This window comes from Trichosurus vulpecula, chromosome 3, assembly GCF_011100635.1.
Source record: "Trichosurus vulpecula isolate mTriVul1 chromosome 3, mTriVul1.pri, whole genome shotgun sequence".
Taxonomy (NCBI): Eukaryota; Metazoa; Chordata; class Mammalia; order Diprotodontia; family Phalangeridae; genus Trichosurus; species Trichosurus vulpecula.
Genome location: NC_050575.1, coordinates 336,340,252 through 336,352,431, shown reverse-complemented (window position 1 = coordinate 336,352,431; position 12,180 = coordinate 336,340,252). Strand labels below are relative to the sequence as shown.

At 32.6% G+C, this 12,180-nt stretch overlaps 1 protein-coding gene across 2 annotated transcripts in view; it reads right to left on the bottom strand.

Annotated features, from left to right (window-relative positions):
• PSME4 (proteasome activator subunit 4) overlaps positions 1-12,180 on the bottom strand; it is a 98,915-nt gene that overhangs the window by 67,250 nt on the left and 19,485 nt on the right. Inside the window, exons 2-4 of one of the 2 annotated variants that reach the window (XM_036748313.1) lie at positions 10,270-10,386; positions 5,977-6,036; positions 2,476-2,520 (exon numbers count right to left, since the gene is read on the bottom strand). In XM_036748313.1, coding sequence (XP_036604208.1) covers positions 2,476-2,520; positions 5,977-6,036; positions 10,270-10,386 — 222 coding nt within the window. The remainder of the gene's footprint in view (positions 1-2,475; positions 2,521-5,976; positions 6,037-10,269; positions 10,387-12,180) is intronic. The other variant, XM_036748312.1, reaches the window with a different exon arrangement.

Genomic DNA, 12,180 nt, shown 5'->3' with positions numbered 1-12,180 from the left:
CACAGGCTATTTAAATACCACCTACTTACGATTAAGATTTAAACGACCCTGGTCCATTACATAAATTTGAACCTTAATTTTATATGGAAAATGTTTTAGCTAGTACCTGATGAAACTTCTTCATTGTGCTTATTTTGGATTTCATCAGCAGAATCCAATACGATATTTGAAGTTACTTTCAATATTGGAATCAATACATGCACAATTTTGTAAGCATGAAAAACAGAAGAGAACTATGTTGGACAACAGCCTCTAGCTGTTAGGAAACAATTCTATTTAAACTACGCTATCCATGAAAATAATCATTTGCTACAAATTTTTGGCTTTATGCAACAATTTTCAGGAAGGTTCCTTTTTTTTTCCACTTAGACCAATGATTCTTATTTATCTTTGAAATCACATTTGCAATTACAATCATCCAACAGAAATAACTACTTTATGCCCTACAGAGTTTAGCAAATACAACTACAAATATTAAGAATATTTAAGAAACACAGATTATATGCGACATATAAGCTTAGGTTTGAATTATCACCAATTTAGAGATGATTCATATGATTATAGCAGATCAGTACTGGTCTTTTATGACAGTAATAAGCTTTATCAAACTAAAGGCAACTGAATTTTAGAATGCTAAATCATAATTTAAATTGCATAACACACACTTCAAAACAAAGACTGTTAACACGTCTACACTTCTCATATACTTGATCAGCTACTTCACAGAAATCTCATTTTAATGAGATAGATAAGAATTTTAAAACTGCTATGTTATAGTCAAGTCTCATTACAGTAAAATTCTATTATGATGGCACATAGAAATATGTGCTTCTTATACATTAAGAGGAATGAAAAAGGCTATTCTAAAGCTTCTAGACAGAACTTTAAAAGTATTTTAAATAAAATTTAAACTATTTTTCAAAATACTGCTTGATTTTGGTTTTGTAATTTGGGCAGGGATGTAGTCAAGAGTACTTCCTGACTACCTGAGGCTATAAAATAACAAGGCATCTATCAGCTAATGGTGTAGCTCTCAGAGCTCATTGGCTAACAAGTAGCCCAAAACATAATGAACTGCCTTTTTATCTATGTGTCATTTGGTTGGTTTAAATTTTATATAATTCATATTTTAGTCTGCCTCTACCCTCAGCTTACATTATCCAGTACAACCCTATCCATCCATCTTCATCTCTTACTCCACAGGAACATGTGAAAAGGTTGTCTTTTCTTCAATTTCTACTTCTTTGACAAAGCCTTCCATGATTGTTCTCATTTCCTCCCCTTGTGTTTTTTACTTTCTTTTAATTTCTATTATATTTATATTTTGAACTATACCACTGTACTTGATTACATACAGAGTTTATTGCTTCCTAACTGTTTTATGACATCACTCTCAACAGGATCATAAGCTCTCTTTAAGGACAAAGACCAGTACAAAGACTTTTTTAATAATGCTCACACAGCTCCTATCAAATTGGTGAGCACACTGACCCTAATCAATAAACTGAATATATGGTAAATGCTATAGACACTTAAGGTTCATCAGATACACAGAATTTTCATTCAACAGAACTCATTGAATCCATGCCAGCAAAACACATGGAAATAGTTCAATTATTTGGAACTATATGTTATGATATTTAAATTGACTTCTATCTATTTTAGCTTTATATTTATAATGCTATAAGCAAATGGTATTTTTCATTTTAGGAAAAGTAAAATTTAAAATAAGGAATATTTGCTACTAGACAGTCCATAACGAGGAAGTATAATGGGAGAAACTGACCCAACTCACCAACTGCTCTTCATCACTTACATTTTTAGCAAGATATTATAGTTCTCTGTATAGAAAATGTATGTGATCTAAATGACAAAGAAATAAGAACTACACTATAGTGAAACATCTGGGGTTAAATTATTTAACATGATGTGGCTCTATAACTCAAATGTACAGATAGTAGTACCAAGTCAATTTAGTGAAGTATTTATAGGCCTATATTTTACTTTGGGGGTAATGGCATACAATGGCTATGCCTACACAATGCTAAACATCAAAATGAAAACTGAAAAATTTTACAAAAATATAAATGTCTTGTCCTTAAACATCCAGACATTAAACATTAATACCTATTGTAGTACCAGGCAAACAATAAATACTTTTGGAATACAGCATGTTACTGGATTTTCTGATTTTCATTTGGGATGTTTACTGAAATGTAGACATTGGTGCATTCTAGGTACACTGTTGGCACTTAAATATAGTCCACTGTATTAAAAAATGTTATTTACTGATTAGCTAAAAGAATGAAGAACTCAATAAATTTGCTGCCTAGTAAATTAGTTGTATCTTTTCAGGAACTATTTAAGCCTTTTACTGCATCTTCAAAATGCAATAGATATTAGAGAGGAAAAGCACTAAACAGATACACTGAAGCAGCTAGACTTTATAAACACTTAAGTAAAAAAGTTACTTACGGTCGGCAGTTTTTCACGAGGGTTTTTAGAACATTTTCTACAGAACTGGGGGGGAAAAGTCATTCAATCAATTAGGTTAATGTATTTTAAGAACATATAATTAATTCAGTCAACAAATGATTGTGTTTTAAATCTATGATGCAATTAGACACCATCTGTGTACATGCAATAACTAATCTTTAGGCATTTTAGGAATAATCGCAAAAATGAAAACTTAATTCTTAAATCTACTTTTTTCTTCTCCCTGCTATTACATTCAGGGAACAACTAATCCAGTTGGCAAAGAAAAATCACTTTCATTCTTTACTAACTATAACAATCTCCACAGCTAAACACTGAATATGGCATACATACACCAACACAGCCCATCAAGTATACAACAGTTTTAATTTCAAAACCTAATTCTTAGTTTTCAGTGAAGTCTCTACATAAATGAGAAATTACAAACATATCAAAATCTGTTGTGCATGCATTTATATCTATTGCCAGAAAAGGAATTTTTTTTCTGTAATCTACCAGTTAATTTTTCAAGCCTCTTTGTTACTTGTTGACAATGACACTTTTATCAAGAATAATATCTATTTATTTAGCTAATTTAGTCTGGAGGGCTTAACCAATGCTCTAAATAAAAAAATCATTAATATGCTCACCTATCAGGAAGAGACCTATATGTAATTATTTTAAACCTGCAACCAATGGTGCTTTACTTTTTAAGTCACAGCATCCTTTCATAAATATATATCTATTACCAGAATGGGAGATTTTCATTGGTAATATGATTATTGTAACTGACATTAAAGAGATAAAGTATGCCCCATTAATAACAAAATATGGAAGGGTAAATAACGAGTAGAATCTAATCTATGTCTAAAGGGGTAGTCAAGGACTTTGACCTGCAACCTTACAAATGTTATGTCACTTGTAGTACAAGATAGATATATAACTTATCTATATATCTATATGTGTATATATGTGTATACACACATAAGCCTAACATACAGACATAATTATTCTCGTAATTTCTATTTTTATTTATTTTAAATTAGGGAAGTATTTTCAGGTAATTTCCCCAAATGAAAACTTGAAGTTCTTACAGAAGTCTGTATTAAATTACATTCCATACACAAGTGACATGAAAGTTTATCCAATTTCTCTGAAAAATTAAGAACAATTTTGAAATATCCAAATGACAAAATTACAAATAAAATTAAGCAGACAAATAAATAGCATAATCACAAGAGATGTAAAACTCTGATTTCCATTACTTGAGGAGAAAATTTTCTTCAAAACTAAAAGTATTCTAAAATTAAACAAACTCTTAAGAAAACCTGGATTCATCTCTGATAAAATTAGGTTCTGAAAAAGAAAAGAAGGCCATGGCCAGAGAACCATCATGGAATACTTCCCATAAAACTTTTGGTTGATTTTGCTTCTGACAAAAGGCTAAAAATTCAGAAAGGTAAAAAAAATGGTGGTGATGAGTTTAACAGGTCCCCAAGACTATCTGTTTGCCTTGGTAGACAGCCAGGCTTTTCAATTAGATTTTAAAATACCTGAGGGCAAGGATACTAAGGTTTATCTTATTAGAACCCCTAAAATTGCCTAATGTCATGCTGGGTACAGAGCAGACATACAATACATTTTTGTCAACCAACACAAGTCAAAGGTAGCGAATTTTAATCAAGATTGTTAGTTCTTCTCTTAGTTTATAACATAAAACTAAATTTGGAAATCACCTAGAGAACTAATAAGATTTCATTATAGAGGAAAGAAGAGAATCGTCCAGGTTCCTAATCAAATAAAATATGAGACACTTTTTAAAAATTCTAGAATGGCAAACTGAATGGCTAACACTTATTCAACAGGTCAGAGCATAAAACAATGTACAAAGTGTTTTTAAAATTATTTCTTCAAATTGATTTTACTCCTTTTAGGTGAATAAATTATATTTAAAGGTGGTTTGGATGCCAAACAGCTAACCTGCTGTTTCCATTACAGCAATTTTGTTACTGCACCAGCAGGCTTTTTACATGCTTTCATGCCACTGAATACAAGATTGATAAATAATTCTAAAATGGATGCTGCACGGTTTTTCTAATAATCTAGTTCTCTCTGCCCCATTCTAGAAAGGATGGCAGCTAACTACTACTTGGTGACTGCCAACACAACAGAAGAGAGTGAGATATGTGTGAATGTGATTAATTTCCTCCAAATAAAGCCAATTTACAAACCCATCCTTACAAAAAATGTCTGTATCATTGGATTTAGGTTCTTTATCCAGAAAAGGGTACAGTCTCTCTAACCTGTGATATCTGTATATTGACCTTTTGTGATTCTTGTAATCTCTCAAGATGGAGGGAACAATGTTTCTGTTTAAAAATAAAATAAAAGGTTAAGGCTAGATGCTACTGTTTATATTTCACTAATTTTTAAAGGAAGTGAAATATATCACAATATGTTTTTCCAAGAGTTGGAAATTTATTTTATGACAATGAAGACATAATTCTAATCTCTATTCTTTTGATGATAATGATGATGGCATTACTATTAAAAAAGATCTATGCAGTAACTAGGGAAAACAAGCTTTTAGCTTTATTGGTGGGTTGACCCACATCACATTTTCTCTCACAAAAGTTATGCTAAAATTAAAAGAAAACATAATCCCCTTCAATTAATGCTTTGCAAGTAAATATGGTACTATTATGAATTCCTTTAGGAAGTCATCAAACTTAATGCCATGTCTCCAACAGATGAGCAACCACAAGGACACTCCCTTCTATCAGGAGTAGGCTTATGGAAGTGGACTAAACCAGACTTGAAGGTTTCTGCTTCCTGAGACATCTACCTTCTAAGCCACTGAAACAAAGTTTACTTTCTAAGCTCAAGTGTAGAATTTGATGGATATGCTACCATCACAAATAACATTCAAATATCAAAGTGACCTTGAACATGCTCAGAGCAGCTTTTGGTTTCACTGACAATTCTGCACTTGAACTTTGCTTTATGAGAAAGTAAATGCACATAGGTTAATATCAGAAATTCTAGTTTTGCTACAATCCATTCATATTTCCCTTAATTTTCTTATGACTTAACATAGTTACTACTCACACAATCTTCTCCATCAAGCAATTTCCAAACACTTCATTTTGAAGAAGCGTTCACTTTGACATGCTTTTTCTAAACCTAAATGGACACCAAGTCCTACCAAAAGTTAATTAGTCAAACATTATCCACTTTACATTTAAACCTTCAAATTCTGATATTTGTCAGTTTAATTAGCAGGTAGCCATTTTCCAACTGCCACTTCACACAAAATATAGTTCTAAATAATTCCACTATTAGAAAGGTTTACATACAGTGCGACATTCTCATCAACAGTGGTGTAATGTTAACATTGGTTTTTCATTACCATTATTTGTAGGAAAAAAAGTTATACCTGTGTGACAAGTGTTACAATATAACCAACCAAACATGCAAAAGAAACATAGTAATAATCCTTACCACCTATGTAAAACATTAAGGACAATTGTTTTAGGTGAAGACAAGCCTGGTCGACTTGAACTGAATATGAAAAAAGAAATATGTACAGAAAAACTTTAATGAAGTCTTATTTTTTTTTAAAGACCATAACTGCAGCAATGACAATTTCTGAAGGAAATATTTACATCATCTTGGCAACAATCAAATACTTAGTTTTTAACCTCCAAATAAATATACAAAAATGAAAATACAATGTTCCCAAAACACCATGTGAGAACTAATCGCACTGCCTGTCAACTAAATAGCTCTGTACTCTGTACTCTAATTTAAATTGTGGAAAAGACTAATGGACTTAAGGATGTAGGTTCAAAACCTAGCTGTACTGATCTGAGCATTTCTTTCTTTATCTGTAAGGACACAGAGCTAGGTGATCTCTCTAAGGTCCTTCAAGCTGTAAATCCTATGAAATTACCACAGAGCCATTAAAGAAAATGTTTGTTTCATTTCATTAGCCTAACACTGTGCAGTTAGAAGAAATTCTGATTGAGTTTCTGGCAATAGCTTAAGTTCAAGGATGTGGCCTTTTCAGGAAACTATACATGCAAGACAAGAATATATCATTCTCAGGTGATATGTGAAAAAGCAACTTCACACTAAAATTTTAAATGCACTTTTAAGCACAAGAGCTCAAACTCAAATAGTAACATGAAAGATCAATAAAATGTCCAATACTCAGAAGAGCTATTACCAGGAAGAAAAAAAACATGTAATTTCTTCAGAAGCACATACCTATTAGAGAAACATTGATGGATACATATGGAAAATAGCATCACTAAAAAGCAGAGGTTGGTTAAAATTACTTATGTGTTTTAAAGAACAAACTATGTTACTCAGTAATTTTTCTGTAAGATATTTTCATTATAACTATTGCCTTTATATAGCTTTTTTATGGGTTCCAAAGTGTTTTAACTAATTTAGATTACTCTGTAAAATATATCCATACTGACAAAATAATGCAAGAAAGCAAAGGAATTTGTCTATACGCCATTGAAAGTCTCAGAAAAAGTTCATCTAAAGACTTTTAAAAGTTCTTGAAGCCTTAGAACATGCTCAGACTATAACCCAAGCTTCCAGTAAGTGTGCAAAAATTACATTTTCATTTCCTAGTTGATCTTTCTGGTAATGGCACAAGGACATTTCAAATTATATATTATATCAATATCTGATACATCTAATTATCTGTAAACCATAGTATAAATTTCTCCTTATGCTAACAGATTTGTTCCTTGAAAAGTTTTTTCAGATTTCCTCCCTCTTAGATAAAGATATTTTAGAAAATGGCATCAGCTTTAACTCTATCACTGAAATACATGGTATTTGATTCTCTGGACAGCAGTTTAAATACATGAAAACCCAGATACAAAAAGCAAATCACTTTAGGATTTAAGAGGTATATATCTGATTTTAGAAAAATATAAAGTTTTACTTATAATTCTAAAAGTAAGAATGCTAAATTACTAAAAAGGAGGGTTGAGCATTTTCGACAGTTCATCCACTTCATTACAAGAAAAAAGATTAGAGGTAAGAATTGTACAAAATGACTAAAAGATTTGCAGGACAATGTTCAGACATTTCAGTGTTTCAGCATTTCAGAAAGAAGTTTGCTGGGACATTTGTTCCACAATATTGCTTCTGTAAGATGAGCCCTAAAAAAGTTTTTAATGTTTTTAAATGCTCTATATATTTTCTTTATGATTCCACTGACTTATAACAGTTATACAATGCCCATCTAAATAGAGGCAGTGTGGGGCAGAAGGAATACAAAGAGTCAGAAAACCTGGAAGTTACATGACCTGGCTTGAACTCTTGCCTCTGCTATGTGACCATGTGACTATGGCTAAGTCACTTTAACTCTCAGGGCTTCAGTTTTCTTATTTGTAAAATGAAGGGGTTAGACTAAATGACTTCCAAGTTTCCATTGTTCCTTCTGGCTCTAAAATTTTGGTTCTATAATAATTCTGACTTAGAACAAAGCCAATGCCATTAATACAATACTAACATATTACAAATCAATTCCAAAACAGCTCTAATATTTTTACCCTAATCCTTACAATTCAATCAATTGGGAGGGAGGGGGAGATAAGAGGATAGAAGAAGGCTAGGTCTATGGATTATTTTGTCATTTTCCACTAGGTTAGCACAGTACATAGCACACAGAAGGTTTAAAAAATGGATGACTGACTGATTACTTTCAAGTCTACAACTCCAGTTCTGTCCTTTATCCTCATTTCCAGGTATTAATTTTCAACTGCCTGCTGGACATCACCACCTGGATGTCCTTCTGGCACCTGAAACTAAATATGTAAAAAACTAAACTCTCCTCTCTCTCCACCCCATCCCCAAATATGCTCACTTTTAACTTACCTATTTCTGTTGATTTAATACAATCTGTAAGACATTCAGGCTCAAAATGTCATTCCTTCTTCTTTACCCCTCCCTCTTCTCCCCATAATTCATTATTTACCAAATCACGATATCTCTCTTACCTGAATTATTCCTCATAACTTTTACCATCCTCATTATCTCTATTTTTTATTACTTCTGTAATAATATCCAAATCTATCTCCCTAATGCCAATCTCTATCTTTCCAATCTCTCACAAAATTAACAAAGTTCTATTAATGCACAGGTCTTTATCACAACACCTTCTGTGGCTTCCCGTTGACTATGTAGTAACATACACACTTATCCTATGTTTGAAACTTCTTAACTCTCCTTAAATATCTCCCTACTGGAATCCCTTTCTTTCTCTAGGAAAATGTATTGTGTGTGCGCGCGTGTGCACGCGCGCATGCACACGTGTACACTTTGATAGTACTTTATAAACTAAGGTTTATAAAGTGTTGTCCTTACACCAACCTTGTGAAATAGTGCAAGTACTGACACAAAAGAAAACTGAGGTCTAGAAAAGTGTAATGCTTTGCCCATGGTCACATAGCAAGCACTGGAGTGCTCAGATCGATATTCTTTCTACTAGCACCATGTTACTCTAACATTTCCTGCCTCAAGAAGCTTACAATCCTATAGGAGGTATAAGTACAAAAATCACCATATAAAAGTGTAAGAGAGGTCCACATAATGTGACATAGATGTAAAGAAGAAGGGAACATTTCTAGCTGAGAGTGGGAGTAGAACTGGAGAAGGCTTCGTAGAGAAACACCTGATCTGAGTCTTAAACCACTACATAAACAAACTATGGTTATCTTGGTAGCCCTGGTACCTTGAACTACATAGAAACTTTACAAATAGGTGTACTGCATGATGAACTGAAAATATGCCACCTGCGAGCAATAGGGTGATGGATATAGCTTAAACTATTAAATGATTAACAAAAATAAAACTCGAGAATTAGCTACACAAATATACTCACCATATTTATGATTCAATCCCTTGAATAGAGAATTATTTACATTAACTTAAAATAAATATATTCAAAGAAAAAGGAAATAAATACAAAGAAAATGTACAAAAATACTTACTTTTTGGAGGAGTTACATCATAAAATGATTACAGGGACATAATTGGATGTTTACAAACAAATCTTAACTTGGCAGAGAAAGGGCATACAAAGCACAAAGTAGAAAAGCACAGAATTTGGAAACAGACCTCCTGAGTTTAAATTCTTGACATGGCCAAAGTGACTTTGGGCAAGACATTTCATCTTTATAAAATCAGGGATCTGGACTAGATGATGGAAGGGAAAAAAATGGAAATATTTTTGACACATTTAGGAAGGCAGAATTTGAAATTATGAGGTAAAATAGCAAACAAATCAAAGATCTAGGAAAAAAGATTTCCTAGAAGCTCTAAACCAAAAATACTTTATACTACTTTGACCCCAATGTGACAAAACATGAAAAAATGAGGAAGGACACGAATGGGAAGGACACCCATCACAGATCAGTAGAGGAATATAGTCATCATTAGGGGATTCTGCAATCAATTCTGAAATTATCATCAACCAAAAAATCCACATACTCTGTAAGGACTAGTATTCTAAGGCAACAATGAGAGGTGTCAAAGAACCAGAAGCCGCACAGCCCAAGAACCATGGTTTAAATATCATTTGGATTAACTATGGAATAAAGACTTAGACCAAGGGATATGAATAATTTTTCATGTCAAGGAATAAACCCTTTATAAAATCCTTTATAAAATCATAAAAGTTTGTTTAAGGAAAGTAATGATATCACAATCAGTTCCCTAAAAGTATACATACAGCCCTCCAATATGTATTTGAAATAGAATACTTACTTAGGAAACCAATTCAATCCCAAGTGTTCTGTTTTGGAGTATAATATTCGTTCTACCATGTCATAAAGTGGTCTCCAAGGTAACTCCAAGTCATCTCTTGAAAGAAGTTCTTTTTTCCTAAATTAAAAATAAATTGTAATTTTACTTTTAAATAGAGTGGTGTGGGCATTTAGTAAATAAATTTTTTTTAAATCCTAAGATTCTCTTGAAAGCATTTCATTTTGGAAGAGGGTTTTACCTTTTCAACATTTAAATGAATGCAGTAGGGAGAACACTGTGTTACACTGAGAGCATCAAGTACAAATGCATATAGAAAAACTTAATACATTAATGAGTCTTTATTGAAAAGCAAGGTAGTAAAGTGGAAAAAGAGACTTCTGAATTTTTTGAACTGTACTGAATCATAGCTCTGCCATTTATTACTATGTGACTTTGGGGGAGTCATTTAACTTCTCGGGGGCCTCAATTTCCTGTCTATAAAAGTAAGTGGTCAGACTATATGATTTCTAAGGTCTTTTCTAACTTTAAATCTAAGATACTATTGAGCACTTACTACAGGGTGTTCCTAAAGTCTGGACACAGGCAAAAATGCATATTTTCAAGAAATGAAATGACTGAAATTTTCAACAACATTTTATTTAATTGGAATATTAACAAATAACACCTTCAACTTTAATTAACATCATATGGTTTCATATTCATATTCCAAGAGTGAATGTGCTACAATTGATGGCAATGTGGAGTTAGTGAGTTATTGCATCGAGTTCATGGGAATCTTGAAAAAGCACATCAACCTTTGCATCACAAATGATGGAAATCATACTGATGATATTTGTTATTATTCCAATTAAATAAAATGCTGTCAAAAATTTCATTCATCTCATTTCCTGAAAATATGCATTTTGCCTATGTGACCAGACTTTAGGAACACCCTGCATAGGCCTAAAAATGCTCTGAGACAAAAAATTCATCTGATTCCTTTCCTCTAGAGATTTAGAACATAGTTGATAGATGAACAGAACTAACAGACATAAAATGATCAGACCAAATGATCAACTAAATGCTAAAAACTTTGGAGCAGTGACTAACTGCAATGGGGCAGCAATATGGTGACCCAGGGAAGAGTTAAGACACAAGTTGACAGTCACTGATCACTAGCACTAAGTTTGTATTTCTTCAAGAGACTTATTTTAAAATAACCCCAACCAAGCTACTTCTGCTAGGTAAGTGACAAGAACCTGCTAACTTTAGATTAATGAATAATCTGAAGTACCATCAAACAAAGACTTTGGAAAGTCCATATTTTTAAAGTCTCTATGAGGAATTCCCAACCTAGAAGTTCTGAATGGCAGTTATTAGAGCTACAGAAAAACTGAGCAGATATGAAGGGTAAGAAGTGTTCCAATGACACAGATTACTCTACGTTTACATTTCTTTTAGAGCAAATTAACAACTATTTTTGTTCAAATTGCATGGTGATATCCATGCCAAGAGGTTAAAAGGGTAGGGGAATTATCTTCCAACTCTCTACCTTATTAGGGACAAGGGAGTATTGCTTAGCAGAAATGATATTTATATGACACTTCACGTACATAATCTCATTTTAAAAAAAATTTAAAACAATCCGTTGGGAGAGTAGGTGCCATTGTTATACCCATTTTACAGTAAAGTGAGGAAACTGAGGCTCACACAGTTTAAGTGATTTGCCCCCGTTGAACTTCTTGTAAGTGTCTGAGGCAGTAACTGAATCCAGATCTTACTGACTCCTTATCAAGTATTCTACCCACTATGCCACCTTGCAATAATGGGAAAATATTTTAAAAGGAAAACCAAAATGAAATTTCTAAGAGTCAAAAGAGAATTCTAAATTGTTTTAGGAGATGGGACAAAGACAGAGATAAAACTATTCAA